Raw genomic sequence first — 20044 nt, 5'->3', positions numbered from 1 at the left:
TTTGCTTCCTTCCCACCTTGCCTAGTCCCTGCAGTAGGTTGGGCCGCCCCCTTGGGGGCACAGGAAGGCAGGCAGGAGGGGTTTAAGCCCCCTCCCCCCTCTAAGCAGGCTCCAACCTACCTTGCCCTCACCCTGGAATCCAGTGAAGTGATGAAAATGCAGAGTCACCTTTATCCAGGTGAGGCCCAGGAGGCCTGGGCTCCCGGTGGCAGCCACTTAAGGCGGGCTAGAGCCACTCCCTGTCCCCGTCTGCTTCCACTCTAGACCTCGGTTTCCCCTTCCTTCCCTTACTCGGGGCACTAATAACAAGGAGCTAGCCTTGCCCACTCCCATCCTTCTGCTCCTCCCCACCCCCCAAGGTTCTGGTTCCATCTTTCCTCTGTTCACAAACTACCTCTGGACAGTTGTGTTGTTTTTTGTTCAATGTTTCATTCTTAGACATCCGTCATTGCTGCTGCTACCAGCGCCAAATGTTCATCCTCATTGCCTCCTGTTCTGCCCACATTCCCCTCCTCCAAGATGCTCTTAGGGGAAGGGGCCTGGGGCAAAGCAGGCTGGGTTACCGACTACCCCAGTCCCAGGGAAGGTGGGGCCCTGCCCCTAGGATGCTGCAGCAGAGTAAGGAGGGGGGCCTGTGTTGACCGTCGGGTGTAGGGGCCACCTTCTCCCCCTGTTCTGTCAGGGAGGAGGTAGCCATTATTTGTCCCAGCCTGGGGCCCCCCCTCTGGTTTCCTATTTGCAGTTACTTGAATAAAAAAATATCCTTTTCTGGACTGAGTCTTTCTGTGATGGGTGCCTGGAATAGGGAAGGGTGGAAACCAAGGGTCTAGTGGGTGGGGGAGGAAGAAGAAAAAGCATTGGCGTCAGCTCCAGGGAAGGTAACTTAAGCCCCTCTTGAAGAAGTCAACTACACCCCTAGCCACAAAACATTTTATTTACAAAATATATATACTGAATATTATACATTAGGCCCTGTCACCATGGGAACAGCTCCAAAGCCAAGTCAGGGAGGGCTAGAGAAAGGTGGTGCCTGTGGAAGGGCAAAGCTCCACCCTGTCTCCCAGCCACCCTTCCACCCCAGAAGGAAATATTCCCATTAGCTCCTGGGAGTGGCTGGTAGGCTCAGCCCACAAAGGACTGAAGGCCTAGCAGGGAGTGAGGTGACAGTGGGGGCTGACTGCTATGCAGGGCTTAGGACTGGGGACAGATGGGAGGAGGAATGGAGACCCAGTACCCAGGAGGGGGAGCTGGGGGAAGCAGCAGGCTGCAGGGCCCTGGGCGTTCCAGGACCCCATGGTTCTGAAGACCAGGACAGGGGGCTCAAGTCATGTCTTGACGTCCAGCAAGGGCATCCGCTTGTGCTGGTAGCCACTCTGCCAGCCATGGACCACCTGTAGGGGAGGAGACCCGCACCACAGGGCACAGTCCACAGCACAACTTGGGAGGAGGCACCCCACTAGCCACGGCCCACATGGGGAAGGCTGAGAGCAGAACCAGGCTCTGTCTTCAGGGGTATGAATAGAGCAGACCCACCTCTGCTGATTCTCCCTGTCCCCAGAGTGCTCACCTTGGGGTCTCCCACGTCAGAGAGCAGCTCCTGCTCAGCCTCGTGCAGCTCCTCAGCAGGGTCGTAGCTGTACACAGGGAGCAGGTGATGGCGAAGCCGGTCCACCCTGGGGAGCATGGGAGGGGGCTCAGCCCAGGGGACCCAGTCCCCTTCTTCAGACACCTGACTGCCCTGTCTCTACTCCCCCTGGCAGGGGCACACTAGAGCTCTAACAAGACATGTCTGGGCAGGAAAACCTAACAGGAGTGTAGGGAATTTCAGGTTTGTGTCTGAATGGCTGAGGAGCATCTTACATGTATGCAGGGATCTCAGATCCTATGGGAAGAACTTTAAGCACAATTCGGGGGAGGTGGCACTGGGGGCAGGGACACTCACCGCTTTTTCTTCTGGACATACATTACCTGTAACAGAGACACAGCACTGTGGAGGCCGCTGAGCCCAGGATGGCCCACAAGTGACAAGGGTCCACCTCCACACCCTCCTCTCCCGTAACAGCAGGACAGCTGAGATGCTGTGTGCAGGCTGGACCAGGCCCACCCAGCCCTGCCTTCACAAAGGTGTGGGTGTGTATGTATGTATGTATGTGGGGGCTCCTTACCACGGCCACCACCACCCCGACCAGGGTGATGAGGAAGAAGGGCCCCAACACATAGCCCACCATGGAGTCGCTGCTGGCCTGCGGGGCATTGGGCACTGTGGTGTTACTCATGACATCGGCAGCCAGAGGGCTGGGTAGTCAGCATGGGCAGTAGTACTGCCTCGGGAGGGCGCCTCCACTGGGCTCCCTGGGGAGGAGGAAGGAGGTTGTCAATTCCACCCAGGCTCCGGATTCCTCCCCAAGAGCTAGTAATATATGAAAACTTAGGTCAGGCACTGGGAAGAGGGATCTTCCAGGTCAATGTGCTGGGTTTAACCCTGCAGGGACTCAGCAAGTCCTGGGTGTAAACAGCACCAAAGGGAGGCCCAGACCCAGGGCCTGAGTCCTGCCCAGCTCCTATCCCCAAATCAGGGTGGGGCTCAGCTCAGGTGCTGGCTGAACATTTGCAGATATCAATTCCTGAGGAGAGGTTAGATGTAGGTTCCCAGCTCCTGCCCCAACCTCCTGGGGTACTGGACTGCCAGCAGCTATCCAGTGGAGCAAAATGGGGATATTAGGTTAAAACATGAGGGTCCTGCATTGCAGCCTAGGGGTGAGGTGGGAGCATCTGAAGGAGACCATCTCGGCCCGGGTCCAGTGCCCACACTTCGGTCTATATAGGTCCTATGCCCTCTTTGTCCCTGGAGTCACTCCAGGCATAGCCTGGGCATCGTCTCCCCCATCGGTCTCATATGCCAGGGTGGACACAAGTGGGCAGGGCTGGACTGCATCTGCGAGGTGATGTCACCGCCCCCTGGTCCCCACTCGGGGCTCCGCCCGGGTCCCTCCCCTCCTGGCCTGGGATGACAGGAGGAAGTGGAGAGGGTCAGCTCCCATGACAGACGCAAGACTGTCCACGGGTGGCTGCACGCAGATATACCCTGGTCCTTGACCCCGGTTCTCCTGGGCTTCTATCGGAGGGCAAGGTATGAGCTACCCGTCCCGCTACCCGTGGGGACTCCGGGCTCACCGAGTCGCATGCCCGTCCCATGGTCGAGGGGACATGCCGAGGTAGGGAGGGTGACAGGCCGTTCCTAGGATGCGGACCAGCAACGGAGAGCGGGAGGTAGTTCCCACGGCGCTGGGAGGCTCAGGCCAGGGGAAGGGAACTCAGGGGGAGCACAGAGGGCCCCGGGCATCCTGGCATCCCGACACCCCGAGGCGTGGACCTGTACCGGCGCTTTGCAGCCCATCCAACCCGGCCAAGCCTTACCTCCCGTCGATGCAGCCCGGAAAGGAACGCCCTCGGTTGGCTCCGGGGCCCCGGAAGAGCCGGCAGGCGCGTGATCAAAGGACCCGGGGAAATGGGCGGGGCCACAGTATCAGGGTGCAGCCAATCCGATGGCGGCAGGCAGACGGCCCGGAGGCTTCGGGAGGGGCCAATCCGGAGGCCGGGGATGCTGGCGGCGCCGTGCCGAGACGGCCTGGGCTGCAGGGTCCACCCTCTGACGGCAGAGGGCAGCCGAGGGCTGCGCAGCGGGGAGGGGCGGAGAGGGGCGGGGCGCGCGCGGCTTCCCAGCGTACCCCGGGGCGGACCCCTGCTATGCGGCCGCGCTTGGGAGCTCACATTCCAGGGAGAGGCCTGGCCTCCGCTTTACTCGCACTTCTGGTTGGAGCCCAGTCACGCTCTAACGTTTAGCCCAGGCCCCACAAGGCCTCCAAAGCCCCACAAGGGCTTTGTTGAGCCCTCTAGACCTCCTAGCAGCGCAGACTGGCCCTCTGTGCTGTGCTCAGAGTGTGTAGGCAGGCCTGGGGTAGCCCCTGCCCAGCCTTGGACCTCAGGTCCACCCACCTAGCCACTCTCTCTGCGCCTCACTCTTAATGTTGGTAAAACAGGCTGCTGTAAGGATTAAACCATGACATGGGTAGAGCCTAGCACATAGCATGCCCAGAATTTTAAATTCCCTGTTAGCCTCTTTCCGGTTTTCCAGGGCACAGACGGAGCAGCGAGGTGAAGTTCCTCTGGGTCATAGGTAACTTGCCAAGTAGGTAAGCTTGGGTTGAAGCTTCGGTCGTCTGATAATTAAAATGTCACACACTTACTGGGGAAATTTGAATAAGATTGGTGGGTTTTACCAATGTCAGTATCCTGCTGGTGATGTTATACTATAGTTTTGCGAAAGTTAGCACTGGGGGAAGCTAAGCAAGGTGTACAAGGGATCTCTGTTATTTCTTACAACTGCATGTGAATCTAGTTACCTCGAATTGTGTGTGTATAGTTTTGTACCACACCTACCTTTCCATCACCAGAATCACACACAATTGGGAAAACTCCAGATAGGCAGGCGATGGAAAACACCCAAGAACATAAAGGTTGTGGCAGCCGAACCAGGTTGAGGCCCTCCTGGGTCCTCAAGTGCTACTGGAGATACAGGGGTGCTGTGAGTCACCCTATTCTTTTTTTTGGCTGTGCCGCCCAGCATGCAGGATCTTAGTTCCCCCACGAGGGATCGAACCCGTGCCCCCTGCCACTGGACCTGGAGTCCTAACCACTGGACCGCCAGGGAATTTCCTGGCTCACCCTATTCTTGCCAGAGACAGCCAATGGCATGGATGTGGTTGAGCTACTTTGTCTGGTCAGGCCTCAGTTTCCTCAAGTCCTTCCAGAGGTGGTTAGATGAGAGCAGGTCTGGTGCAGAGATGACCCAATTAGGAACCAGAGGGCAGGTGGGAACTTGCCTCTTGCCTCCAGACACCACCATCTGACTGGGGAATCAGATAAAGGGAAAGGAATGAGAGAAAAGCTTGGGTCTGAAGGCTCCAGGTAGATTTCCTGGTATTCTCTGCCTTTGAGTCTGGAGAGTAGGAGTCTTCTCCTACTCTTAGAAGTAAGAGTCTTCTATTAGACCTGAGGGCAGAGGAAGGAGGCACCTCCTCAGGCAGGGCCTCCCTCACCTTACAAGGAAGTAGGGATCAAGTAGTAGGTTTTAGACCCAGGCCCCCTTGGCTGACCACACACCCAACCGTTGTTCCCATCCTCAGGACTTCCAACCACATATCTAGAGGGTCTAATGGTCCTCGGAGCAGGCCTAGTGATTGCATTAGCTAGGCCAGTGTGTGGAAAGGCACAGGGTCTTTACTCCTAGGACAGAACACCATTCCAAGGTAGGCAGGGCAGCTGGGACGACCTCAGTTTACAATGAGTAAGCTGAGGCCCTGAGTGGTGTAATGACTTCCCAAGGCCCTTGGTGTGATCACCAAGGGTAAGGCAGAATGGGATGATGGGCGGGCCCCTCTTCCTTGGACAGCTCTGTTCTGGCAGCTACTCTGGGACTGCATTTGAGGCCTGGTTTGTTCCTGTGATGAGATGAACTGTTATAAGTTAAATCCATATAATGTAAACCCTAAAATAACAGAGTTATTTTATGTAAGTCAACAAAAGAGATAAAATAGAAATAAAAATTCTCAAGTAATCCAAAAGAAGGGAGAAAAAGAGGAAAAGGGTAACAAAGAACAGATGAGACAACCAGAAAACAAATAAGATGATAAACTGAAACCTAAATATATCAATAATCACATTAAAGGTAAATGGTCTAAACAACCCAATTAAGGGACTTCCCTGGTGGTCCGGTGATTAAGACTCCATCCTTTCACTGCAGGGGCCATGGGTTTGATCCCTGGTCGGGGAACTAAGATCCCGTATGCTGCACAGCATGGCCAAAATAATAATAATAATAATAATCAACCCAATTAAAAGGCAGAGATTATCAGAATGGATAAAAAAGTAAGACACAATTACATGCTGCCCACAAGAAATGTACTCTGAATATAAAGACTCCAACAGGGTAAAAGCAAAAAGATGGGAAAAGATACACCATGTTTATGCTTGTCAAAAGAAAGCTGGGAAGGCTATAATAAAATCAGACAAAGTTGATTTCAGAGCAGAGAATATTACCAGAGATGAAAAGAAGTTCAGTTCATAATGACAAAGGGGTTGATGAGTTGAGGACATAACAATTCTAAATGTTCATGTGCCCTATAAGACAGCTTCAAAATATATGACACAAAAATGGATAGAACTCCAAGAAAAAACAATCACAGTTTTAGTCAGAGATTTCAATACTACCCTCTGAATAATAGGTAAAACAAGCAAATAATCAGCCAGGATATAGTAAACTAGAACAACACTATCAACCAACTTGACCTTTATAGAATCCTCCACCTAACACTAGCAGAATACATATACTTAAGTGTACGCAGAATATTTATCAAGACAGATCATATTATGGGCCATAAAACAAGTCTCAATAAATTAAAAAGGATTCAAGTCATAACGAAGTATGTGTTCTGATCACAGTGGAATTATATTAGAAATCAATAACAAAAAGATCCCTGGAAAATACCCAGATATTTGGAAAATGAATAACACACCTCTGGATCAATTAGGAATTATTTTGAACTGAATGAAAATGCAAATGCAATGCATCAGAATTTGTGGGACAGCTCTGTTAGAGAAATTTATAGCACTAAATATCTACTTAAAAAAAGAAAGATATGTCAACGACCTCAGCTTCCACCTGAAACCAAAGTATACAGAAGAAAATAACAAAGATCAATGCAGAAATCCATGTAATAGAAAACAGAAAATCAGTGAAACCATAAGCTTCTTCTTGAGAAGATCAACAAAATTGATAAACCTCTAGCCAGATTGATCAGGAAAAAAGAGAGAAAATACAAATCACCAATATTAGGAATGAAAGAGGTAAGATCACAACAGTTTCTACAGATAATAAAAGAATAATAAGGGAATATTAGGAACAACTTTTTGCCAATAAATTCAATAACTTAGTTGAAATGGAGAATAGATGGAAAGACACAAATTACCAAAGCTCACCTAAGAAATAGATAAATGTATAGGAATCTAGGTTACATTTATACCATCTTAGCTTCAGTAGCATACATTAATTCCTCCTATTCAATTCTATGTCCCCCTTGAAGTTGGTATTGTCACAAATACATCTTTATATATTGCATGTGTATTAACATAGATTTATAATTATTGTTTTATGCATCTGTCTTTTAAACCATGTAAGAATCAGAAAAGAGTTACATACCCAGAATACAATAATACTGGCTTTTATATTTACCTTGTACTTACCTTTATCAGTGAACTTTTATCTAGTGCCTTTTTGTTTCAGTCTGAATGACTCCCTGTAGCATTTCTTGTAGGGCAGGTCTACTAGCAACAAATGCTGTTAGTTTTTGTTAATCTGGGAATGTCTGAACTTCTCCTTAATTGTGAAGGACAATTTTTCTGGATATAGAATTACTGGTTGACAGGTTTTTGTTTGTGTTTTCCTGTCAGTTCTTTAAATATATCATTCTACTGGTTTCTAGCCTTCATGGTTTCTGATGATAAATCAACTGTTAATCTTAGGATGTTAATTGTAATCTCCATGGTAACCACTACAAAAACAAGTAGGAAATATATAGAAAAGGAAATGAAGAGGAAATCAAAATGGTACATACTAGGAGAAAAATCAAACACAAAAGAAGTCAGTACTGGAAGGATTAAGGAACGAAAAAGATATCACACACAGAAAACAGTACTATGGCAGAAGTAAGTCCTTCAATATCAGTAATCACTTTAAATGTAAATGGATTAAACTCACCAATTAAAAGACAGAGATTGGTGATAGGTGCACAATATATGAATGTATTTAATGCCACTGATTTGTATATTTCAAAATGATTAAAATGGTAAATTTTATGTATATTCTATCACTCACAAAAAAAGGCAGAATGGATTTTAAAATGATCTAACAGGATTTGGATAAAAATTTCTCCAGAGAAGACATGCAAATGGCCAAATAAGTACATGAAAAGATGCTCAACATCACTAATCATTAGGGAAATGCAAATCAAACTACAATGAGATACCACTTCATATCCATTAGGATGGCTATTATTTAAAACAAAACAAAACAGAAAATAACAAATGTTGGTGAGGATGTACAGAAAAAGGAACTCTTGTGTACTGCTGGTGGGAATAAAATGGTGCAGCCACTACAGAAAACAGTATGGTGGTTCCTCAAAAAATTGAAAATAGAATTACCACATGATCCAGCAATTACACTTTTGGGTATATACCACAGAGAATGGAAAGCAGGGATTCAGACAGATATCTGTATACTCAAGTACATAGCATCATTCTCCACAATAGTCAAAATGTGGAAGCAACCCAAGTTCCCATCGACAGGTAAATGGATAAACAAAATATGGTACATATGTACAAGGGGATATTGACACAGGTACAACATGGATGAAACTTGAAGACATTATGCTAAGTGAAATAAACCAGTCACGAAAGAACAAATAAGGTATGATTTCACTTATATGAGGTACCTAGAGTAGTCAAATTCATATAGCTAAAAAGTAGAACGGTAGTTGCCAGGGGCTGGGGCGGAGGGGCTGGGTGGGAGGGAATAAAGAGCTATTGTTTAATGGATATGGGGTTTCAGTTTGAGAAGATGAAAAAATTTTTGGAGATGGATGGTAGTAATGCTTGCATAACAGTGTATTTAATGCCACTGAACTGTACACTTAGAAACAGTTTAAAATGTTAAAAAAAAAAAAAAGAGAGAGAGAGAGAGATCCAATCCAAGTATATGCTGCTGGCAAGAGACTCACTTTAGACCCAAAGACACAAATAAGTTGAAAGTGAAAGGATGGAAAAGATATTCTATATAAAGAATAAACAAAAGAGACCTAGGGTGGCTATATTAATATTGGACAAAATAGATTTTAAGTCAAAAACTGTTACAAGAGACAAAGGAGGACATTTTATATTGATAAAAAGGGAAAATGATGAAGAAGTTATAACAATTATATATGCACCAAACAACACAGTCCCAAGATATACGAAGCAAATATTGACAAAACTGAAGGGAGAAATTGACAGTTCTACACTAATAGTTGGAGACTTCAATACCTTACTTTCAATAATGGAAAGAATATCCTATACAGAAGATCAATAAGGAAATAGAGTACTTGAAAAACACTATAAACCAACTAGACCTAAAAGACATAAAGAACACTCGTCCCAAAGAATATACATTGTTCTCAAGTACACGTGGAGCATTCTCCAGGACAGATCATATGTTAGGCCACAAAACAAATTTTAATACATTTTAAAACCTCCTAACAAAGAAAAGACCAGGACCAGATGGCTTCACTGATGAATTCTACCAAAAATCTAAAGGAGAATTAATACCAATCCTTCTCAAATTCTTCCAAAAAATTGAAAGAAAAGGAACACTTCCTAACTCATTCTAACTCAGCATTGCCCTCAAACCAAAGCCAGACAAACACACAAAAGGAAACTACAGATCAATATCTCTTATTAATATAAATGTAAGGTAATAAAAGAACTCTCAATAAGTTAAAAAGGATTAAAATCATACAAAGCATCTTCCCTGACCACGATGGAATGAATCTAGAAATCAGTAACAGAAGGAAAACTGGAAAATTAGCAAATATGCAGAAAGTAAACAACACACTCTTAAAAAAACAGTGGGTTAAAGAAGACCACTAGGGAAATTAGAAAATACTTTGAGACATACCAAAAACTTATGGGATATAGTAAAAGCAGTACTCACTGGGAAATTTATAGTTGTAAATGCCTACATTAATAGAAGATCTCAGATAAACAACCTAACTTTAAACCTTAAGGAACTGGAGGGACTTCCCTGGTGGTCCAGTGGCAAATAATCCACCTTCCAGTGCAGGGGACAAGGGTTCGATCCCTGGTCAGGGAACTAAGATCCCACATGCCACTGGGCAACTAAGCCTGTGTGCCACAACTACTGACCTCGCGTGCCTCAATGAGAGAGCCCACGTGTGGCAAACTACAGGGTCCATGCACCCTGGAGCCTGCACGCTGCAACTAGAGAGAGATCCCACATGCCACAATTAGAGAGAAGCCCACACGCCGCAACAAAAAGATCCCACATGCCTCAACAAAGATCCCGTGTGCTGCAACTAAGACCCAATGCAGCCAAAAAAATAAAGAAAAAAAAATAGTTCAGTAGCTTTAAAAAAAAAAAAAACCCTAAGGAACTAGAAAAAGAAGAGCAAACTAAAGGTAGGAAGGAAATAATATAGAGCACAAATAAATTAAATGGGGGGGAACAATAGAGAGAATCAATAAAATCAAAAGTTGGTTCTTTGAAAAGATAGCAAAACTTTAGTTAGACTGACTAAAAAAATGGAAGATGAAAATAACTAAAACCAGAAATGAAAACAGAAATTAAAAGGATTATAAGAGAACCCTATGAACAATTATATGCAAACACGATAATCTGGATGAATCAACAAATTCCTAAAGACATACAAATTATTAAAACTTATTCAAGAGGAAATAGAAATTCTCAACAGACCTGTAATAAGCAAAAAGATTGCATCAGGAATCAATAACCTCCCAACAAAGAAAAGTCAGGACTAGATGTCTTCACTGGCCAATTCTACCAAACATTTAAAGAAGAATTAACATCAATCCAATTCATCAATCCTAACATCAACTCTACCGAAAATTGGAGGAGGGGAACACTTTCTAACACATTCCTTGAGGCCAACATTATCCTGATACCAAAGCCAGAGAAAGATTCCATAAGAAAACTATAGATCAATATTCCTTATAAATATAGACAAAAATCTTCAATAATATACTAGCAGACCAAATCCAATAGCACATTAAAAAGGATTATACACGATGACCAAATGGGATTTACCCTAGGAGTGGAAGGGGTGTTTCAACTATAGGAAAATCAGTGTCATACAGCCCATTAATAGGACAAAGGAAAACAACCACATAATCAACTCAATAGATGCAGAAAAGCATCTGACAAAAATTCAATATCCTTTCATGATAAAAACCCAGCTGAGGGCTTCCCTGGTGGCACAGTGGTTAAGAATCCGTGCTCCCAGAGTTCAGGACATTGGTCCACCAGAGACCTGCCGGCTCCACGTAATATCGGCAAAAGCCGATCATAAAATGGCAAAAGCTCTCCCAGAGATCTCCATCTCAACACTAACACCCAGCTCCACTCAACGACCAGCAAGCTACACTGCTGGAGACCCTATGCCAAACAACTAGCAAGACAGGAACACAACCCCACACATTAGCAGAGACGCTGTCTAAAATCATAATAAGGTCACAAACACCCCAAAACACACTACTGGACGTGGTCCTGCCCACCAGAAACACAAGATCCAGCCTCATCCACCAGAACACACATCAGTCCCCTCCACCAGGAAGCCTACACAGCCCACTGAACCAACCGTAGCCACTAGGGGCAGACACCAAAAATAAAGGGAACTACGAACCTGAAGCCTGTGAAAAGGAGACCCCAAACACAGTAAGTTAAGCAAAATGAGAAGACAGAGAAACACACAGCAGATGAAGGAGCAAGGTAAAAACCCACCAGACCAAACAAATGAAGAGGAAATAGGCAGTCTACCTGAAAAAGAATTCAGAGTAATGATAGTAAAGATATCCAAAATCTTGGAAATAGAATGGAGAAAATACAAGAAATGTTTAACAAGGACCTAGAAGAACTAAAGAGCAAACAAACAATGATGAACAACACAATAAATGAAATTAAAAATTCTCTAGAAGGAATCAATAGCAGAATAACTGAGGCAGAAGAACAGATAAGTGACCTGGAAGAGAAAATAGCAGAAATAACTGCCAAAGAGCAGAATAAATAAAAAAGAATGAAAAGAATTGAGGACAGTCTCAGAGACCTCTGGGACAACATTAAACGCACCAACATTTGAATTATAGGGGTCCCAGAAGAAGAAGAGAAAAAGAAAGGGACTGAGAAAATATTTGAAGAGATTACAGTTGAAAACTTCCCTAATATGGGAAAGGAAATAATCAAGTCCAGGAAGCGCAGAGAGTCCCATACAGGATAAATCCAAGGAGAAACACGCCAAGACACATATTAAGCAAACCACCAAAAATTAAATATAAAGAAAACATATTAAAAGCAGCAAGGGAAAAACAACAAATAACATACAAGGGAATCCCTATAAGGCTAACAGCTGATCCTTCAGCAGAAACTCTGCAAGCCAGAAGGGTGTGGCAGGACATATTTAAAGTGATGAAAGGGAAAAAACTACAACCAAGATTACTCTACCCAGCAAGGATCTCGTTCAGATTCGACAGAGAAATTAAAAACTTTACAGACAAGCAAAAGCTAAGGAATTCAGCACCACCAAATCAGCTTTACAACAAGTGCTAAAGGAAATTCTCTAGGCAGGAAACACAAGAGAAGGAAAAGACCTACAATAACAAACCCAAAACAATTAAGAAAATGGTAATAGGAACATACATATCGATAACTACCTTAAATGTAAATGGATTAAATGCTCCAACCAAAAGACATAGACTGGCTGAATGGATACAAAAACAAGACCCATATATATGCTGTCTACAAGAGACCCACTTCAGACCTAGGGACACACACAGACTGAAAGTGAGGGGATGGAAAAAGATATTCCATGCAAATGGAAATCAAAAGAAAACTGGAGTAGCAATTCTCATATCAGACAAGATAGACTTTAAAATAAATATTATTACAAGAGACAAAGAAGGACACTACATAATGATCAAGGGATCAATCCAAGAAGAAGATATAACAACTGTAAATATTTATGCACCCAACATAGGAGCACCTCAATACATAAGGCAAATGCTAACTAACAGCCAGAAAAGGGGAAATTGATAGTAACACAATCATAGTAGGGAACTTTAACACCCCACTTTCACCAATGGACAGATCATTCAAAATAAAAATAAATAAGGAAACACAAGCTTTAAATGACACATTAAACAAGAGGGACTTAATTGATATTTATAGGACATTCCATCCAAAAACAACAGAATACACTTCCTTCTCAAGTGCTCATGGAACATTCTCCAGGATAGATCATACCTTGGGTCACAAATCAAGCCTTGGTAAACTTAAGAAAACTGAAATCATATCAAGTATCTTTTCTGACCACAACGCTATGAGACTAGATATCAATTACAGGAAAAAATCTGTAAAAAATACAAACACATGGAGGCTAAACAATACACTACTAAATAACCAAGAGATCACTGAAGAAATCAAAGAGGAAATCAAAAAATACCTAGAAACAAATGACAATGAAAACACGATGACCCAAAACCTATGGGATGCAGCAAAAGCAGTTCTAAGAGGGAAATTTATAGCAATACAATCCTACCTCAAGAAACAAGAAACATCTCAAATAAATAATCTAACCTTACACCTAAAGCAATTAGAGAAAGAAGAACAAAAAAACCCCAAAGTTAGCAGAAGGAAAGAAATCATAAAGATCAGATCAGAAATAAATGAAAAAGAAATGAAGGAAACAATAGCAAAGATCAATAAAACTAAAAGCTGGTTCTTTGAGAAGATAAACAAAATTGATAAACCATTAGCCAGACTCATCAAGAAAAAAAGGGAGAAGACTCAAATCAATAGAATTAGAAATGAAAAAGGAGAAGTAATAACTGATACTGCAGAAATACAAAGGATCATGAGAGATTACTACAAGAAACTATATGCCAATAAAATGGACAACCTGGAAGAAATGGACAAATTCTTAGAAAAGCACAACCTTCCAAGACTGAACCAGGAAGAAATAGAAAATATGAACAGACCAGTCACAAGCACTGAAATTGAAACTGATTAAAAATCTTCCAGCAAACAAAAGCCCAGGACCAGATGGCTTCACAGGTGAATCCTATCAAACATTTAGAGAAGAGCTAACACCTATCCTTCTCAAACTCTTCCAAAATATTGCAGAGGGAGGAACACTCCCAAACTCATTCTACGAGGCCACCATCACCCTGATACCAAAACCAGACAAAGATGTCACAAAGAAAGAAAACTACAGGCCAATATCACTGATGAACATAGATGCAAAAATCCTCAACAAAATACTAGCAAACAGAATCCAACAGCACATTAAAAGGATCATACACCATGATCAAGTGGGGTTTATCCCAGGAATGCAAGGATTCTTCAATATATGCAAATCAATCAATGATAAACCATATTAACAAATTGAAGGAGAAAAACCACATGATCATCTCAATAGATGCAGAAAAAGCTTTCGACAAAATTCAACACCCATTTATGATAAAAACCCTCCAGAAAGTAGGCATAGAGGGAACTTACCTCAACATGATAAAGGCCATATATGACAAACCCACAGTCAACATCGTTCCCAATGGCGAAAACTGAAACCATTACCTCTAAGATCAGGAACAAGACAAGGTTGTCCACTCTCACCACTATTATTCAACATAGTTTTGGAAGTTTTAGCCACAGCACTCAGAGAAGAAAAAGAAATAAAAGGAATCCAAATCGGCAAAGAAGAAGTAAAGCTGTCACTGTTTGCACATGACATGACACTACACATAGACAATCCTAAAGATGCTACCAGAAAACTACTAGAGCTAATCAATGAATTTGGTAAAGTAGCAGAATACAAAATTAATGCACAGAAATCTCTTGGATTCCTATACATTAATGATGAAAAATCTGAAAGAGAAATTAACGAAACACTCCCATTTACCATTGCAACAAAAAGAATAAATACCTAGGAATAAACCTACCTAAGGAGACAAAAGACCTGTATGCAGAAAACTATAAGACACTGATGAAAGAAATGAAAGATGATACAAACAGATGGAAAGATATACCATGTTCTTGGATTGGAAGAAACAACATTGTGAAAATGACTATACTACCCAAAGCAATCTACAGATTCAATGCAATCCCTATCAAACTACCAATGGCATTTTTCACAGATCTAGAACAAAGAATTTCACAATTTGTATGGAAACACAAAAGACCCCGAATAGCCAAAGCAATCTTGAGAAAGAAAAACAGAGCTGGAGGAATCAGGCTCCCGGACTTCAGACTATACCACAAAGCTACAGTAATCAAGACAGTATGGTACTGGCACAAAAACAGAAATATAGATCAACGGAACAGGATAGAAAGCCCAGATAAACCCACACACATATGGTCACCTTATTTTTGATAAAGGAGGCAAGAATATACAGTGGAGAAAAGACAGCCCCTTCAATAAGTGGTGCTGGGAAAACTGGACAGGTACATGTAAAAGTATGAAATTAGAACACTCCCTAACACCATACACAAAAGTAAACTCAAAATGGATTAAAGACCTAAATGTAAGGCCACACACTATAAAACTCTTGGCGGAAAACATAGGCAGAACACTCTATGACATAAATCACAGCAAGATCCTTTCTGACCCACCTCCTAGAGAAATGGAAATAAAAACAAAAATAAACAAAGGGAACCTAATGAAACTTAAAATCTTTTGCACAGCAAAGGAAAACATAAACAAGATGAAAAGACAACCCCCAGAATGGGAGAAAATATTTGCAAATGAAGCACCAGACAAAGGATTAATCTCCAAAATTTACAAGCAGCTCATGCAGCTCAATATCAAAAAAACAAACAACCCAATCCAAAAATGGGCAGAAGACCCAAATAGATATTTCTCTAAAGAAGATATACAGATTGCCAACAAACAAAAGAAAGAATGCTCAACATCACTAATCATTAGAGAAATGCAAATCAAAACTACGATGAGGTATCACCTCCCACCAGTCAAAAAATCTGCAAACAATAAATTATGGAGAAGGTGTGGAGAAAGGGGAACCCTCTTGCACTGTTGGTGGGAATGTAAATTGATACAGCGACTATGGGGAACAGTATGGAGGTTCCTTATAAAACTAAAAATAGAACTACCATACGACCCAGCAATCCCACTACTGGGCGTATACCCTGTGAAAACCATAATTCAAAAAGGTCATGTACCACAATGTTCATTGCAGCTCTGTTTACAATAACCAGGACATGGAAGCAACCTAAGTGTCCATTGACAGATGAATGGATAAAGAAGATGTGGCACATATATACAATGGAATATTACTAAGCCATAAAAAGAAATGAAATTGAGTTATTTGTAGTGAGGTGGATGGACCTAGAGTGAAGAGTGAAGTAAGTCAGAAAGAGAAAAACAAATACCATATGCTAACACATATATATGGAATGTAAAAAAAAAAAAAATGTTCTGAAGAACCTAGGGGCAGGACAGGAATAAAGACGTAGACGTAGAGAATGGACTTGAGGACACAGGGAGTGGGAAGGGTAAGCTGGGACAAAGTGAGAGAGTGGCATGGACATATATACACTACCAAATGTAAAACCGATAGCTAGTGGGAAGCAGCCGCATAGCACAGGGAGATCAGCTCGGTGCTTTGTGACCACCTAGAGGGGTGGGATAGGGAGGGGGGGAGGGAGGGAGATGCAAGAAGGAAGAGATATGGGAACATATGTATATGTATAGCTGATTCACTTTGTTATAAAGCAGAAACTAACACACCATTGTAAAGCAATTATACTCCAATAAAGATGTTAAAAACAAAAAAGAAGATAAAGACACCTTCAAACATTCAAAAAACAAACAAAAATACACTATTAGGAAATCAAGCATGGGAGGTACATATTGATAGAAACTTGCAGTAAATGACATTTTCATGATAAAAAAAAAGAATGAAGATAAAGACACCTTCAAACATTCAAAAAACAAACAAAAATACACTATTAGGAAATCAAGCATGGGAGGTATATATTGATAGAAACTTTCATTAAATGATATTTTCATGATAAAAAAAAAAAAAAGAATCCATGCTCCCAGTGCAGGGAACATGGTTTCAATCCCTAGTTGGGGAACTAAGATCCCACATGCCACATGGCGTGGCCAAAAACAAAAGAAAACAAAAAACCAAAACCAAAACCAAAACCACAGCAAACTAAGAATAGGATAGCCTTTTTAGGAAATAGTACTGGAACAACTGGTTATCTATATGCAAAAATTATCACCTTGAATCCATACCTTGCAATATATACAAATTCTAATGTATGATTCCATTATATGAAACTCTAGAAAATGCAGACTAAACTATAGTGACAGAAAGCAGATTAGTGTTTACTTGAAGAAGGATGTGTGAGGGTCAGGTGAGAGGGCACACAAAGAGGCACAAAGGAACTTTTGGGGGTGAGGGATAGGTCTATTACCTTGGTTATGATAGTTTCATTTGAAAACATATGTCAAGATGTATTAAATTGTACACTTTAAATGTGTGCAGCTTATGTTAATTGTAGCTCAATACAGTTTTTAAAAATTAATTTATTTATTTTTATTAATTTATTTTTGGCTGAATTGGGTCTTCGTTGCTGCATGCGGGCTTTCTCTAGTTGCGGTGAGCCGGGGGCTACTCTTCGTTGCGGTGTGCAGGCTTCTCGTTGCAGTGGCTTCTCTTGTTGCGGACCACAGGCTCTAGGCGCGTGGGCTTCAGTAGCTGTGGCACGTGGGCTCAGTAGTTGTGGCTCACAGACTCTAGAGCACAGGCTCAGTAGTTGTGGTGCACGGGCTTAGTTGCTCTGCGGCATGTGAGATTTTCCTGGACCAGGGCTCAAACCCGTGTCCCCTGCATTGGCAGGCAGATGCTTAACCACTGCACCACCAGGGAAGCCCCTCAATACAGTTTTTTTTTTTTTTTTAATTTTATAGCTACTTTATTTATTTATTTATTTATTTTTGGCTGTGTTGGGTCTTCGGTTCGTGCGAGGGCTTTCTCTAGTTGCGGCAAGCGGGGGCCACTCTTCATCGCGGTGCGCGGGCCTTTCACTATCGCGGCCCCTCCCGTTGCGGGGCACAGGCTCCAGACGCGCAGGCTCAGTAGTTGTGGCTCACGGGCCCAGCTGCTCCGTGGCATGTGGGATCTTCCCAGACCAGGGCTCGAACCCGTGTCCCCTGCATTAGCAGGCAGATTCTCAACCACTGTGCCACCAGGGAAGCCGCTCAATACAGTTTTAAAAAATATGATGAGTAAAGAATGACTCAATAAATATGGATCAATGCATATTTATTTTATAAATGAGTTAATGGAGTTAATGACAGGTGAGTCAATGGGCCAATGCCCAGGGATTGGGAAGGGGGAGACATACAAAGAAAAAGGAACCAAAACTATAGCAGAATCTTGTTGGCCACCATCACATTGCCCAGGCTCAACCTTGCCAGGCTGGCCCAAAGTGCCCTGACCCCACTACTGGCTATTCTTGTGGCTTCAACTAAGTCACTCAACACTTTGGAACCTGAGTCCTTGACTCCAAAATGTAACTAATAATGCCCACCTCATAAATAAGATTATTGTTGATTGAAAGAAATTACATTTATGGGGGATTCCCTGGAGATCCAGTGGTTAGGACTCCGTGCTTTCACTGCCAAGGGCTGGGCTCAATCCCTGTTCGGGGAACTAAGATCCCGCAAGCTGCGCGTGGCGTGGCCAAAAAAAAAAAAAAAAAAAAAAATTTATGGGCTTAAGCATTAGGTAAATAATAACATGTTCCATAAACGTAAGGGATTACAAAACAATCTGATTGTTTTTTATTGCAAAAACAAATTACTACCAAGAGTTGGAAAATATACAAAGTCACAAAGAAGAAAATTAAATTACTCATAATCTCACTTTCAGAGGGTATTTTCTTCCTGGCTCTTTCTTACATTGGCTCACTTATTTCTGTGTAGTTACCTGGTTTTCTGCATACATCCCATTTTCCCACCTCCATACCTTTACTTCCGCTGTTCTTCCGCACCTTCCAGAAGCCCATTGGCCTCTTTACGGAGGGCGGAGCAGAGGGCTGCTCTGGAAGGAGTGGAAAACGAGCTTCTGAGACACTGCCTAGTGAAGCCGGCCCTCACCCCATTCCGGGATAAAGATCAGTGGGGTTGAGGCGGAGAGGGACCCCACAGTTCCCGCACCTGCCATTGTGACATCACTGGCAGCCTGAGGAGTGGAGGTTTGGGGCTCCCTCCACTTTGGGGTCCCTACTGGCCAGCCCCTGACAGCACCAGAGGCCTGACTTCAAGGTATTTGCTTCCCCGCAGCTTTCCTTCACCTTCTAAATCTTACCCACACCCAATCTACTTTCCCTTGTCCTTTAGTCTCCTCCAGGCTCCAGCTCCATCGACAGTGAGCTGGGGATCAAAGTACCTGCCTCTCAGGGTAGATGTGAAGGTCAGTGTCCTGGCCCTTAGCCCTTAGCCTTGTACAGGCAGTAAGTGTTCAAGGAATTGTCTGAACTGATGGGAGAGTACTTGGTAAACTGGAAAGCACAGTCAAATATTAGCTGTTATAATCGGTCCACTCAATTTCCTCAGATCAAGTTCCTTCCAAGTAAAACAAATTCCCCTCGACTCCACCCCCCAAACTGCAAATCCCCATAACCACCCCTCCCTTCTCCAGTCTCAATCCTAACTTGGCTTTCCTTGCCTGTCTCAGACACAGGCTGTGCTGAAAGTGACCAGCCTTCCATTTAGCTCCTGCCCTCCAACTGGGAAAGTTCACAGGATCCTGGGCTGAGAGATAAGGGGAGTAGCAGGAACTGCGGGTTTCCTCCCCGCTTTCCCTCTAACTCCCAAGTTCAAGGCAAGAAGAGGAAGCTGGGGAAGGGGTCTCAGAGGACAGGCTTCAATAGGGTGTTTGTTCTGATTTGTTGGTGGGCACCACGCTGGTTGAATATCACCCTTAACTACCCCCACCTCCATCTGTTCCAAACTTCTCTCTCCCCATCCCTGAGGGTAGTTCTACATTTGCTTCCAGGTCTGGGGGAAAGTGAAGGGTGTGTGTGTGTGTGTTGTTGAGAGAACAGAGTGACACTAGGCAGACATTCTTTGTGCTGTGGACATCCCCAAATGCCATGGCTCTTTGCTTCCTCCAACCT

The 20044-nt window shown here is 43.4% G+C and overlaps 1 protein-coding gene across 3 annotated transcripts; it reads right to left on the bottom strand.

The window, feature by feature from the left end:
* Positions 1-1235: 1235 nt before the first annotated feature.
* On the bottom strand, positions 1236-3495 carry SMIM29 (small integral membrane protein 29). Of its 3 annotated transcripts, XM_059937504.1 has the most exons (5): positions 3175-3405; positions 2166-2352; positions 1943-1968; positions 1568-1673; positions 1236-1391 (listed from the first exon to the last, which is right to left on the bottom strand). In XM_059937504.1, the coding sequence occupies exons 2-5, from the start codon at positions 2274-2276 to the stop codon at positions 1326-1328; spliced, it is 309 nt and encodes a 102-aa protein (XP_059793487.1). In that variant the 5' UTR covers positions 2277-2352; positions 3175-3405; the 3' UTR covers positions 1236-1325. The 3 variants fall into 3 exon arrangements, with proteins under 3 accessions (XP_059793487.1, XP_059793486.1, XP_059793485.1); XM_059937503.1 differs by lacking the exons at positions 1236-1391; positions 3175-3405 and adding an exon at positions 3418-3495 and having other exon boundaries at positions 1403-1673; XM_059937502.1 differs by lacking the exon at positions 1236-1391 and having other exon boundaries at positions 1403-1673; positions 3175-3408.
* Positions 3496-20044: the final 16549 nt, after the last annotated feature.

This window comes from Balaenoptera ricei, chromosome 11 (genome assembly GCF_028023285.1).
Source record: "Balaenoptera ricei isolate mBalRic1 chromosome 11, mBalRic1.hap2, whole genome shotgun sequence".
In the NCBI taxonomy this organism is placed as follows: domain Eukaryota; kingdom Metazoa; phylum Chordata; class Mammalia; order Artiodactyla; family Balaenopteridae; genus Balaenoptera; species Balaenoptera ricei.
Note: the sequence above shows the minus strand (reverse complement) of the source record. Positions and strands in the feature narration are given on the sequence as shown.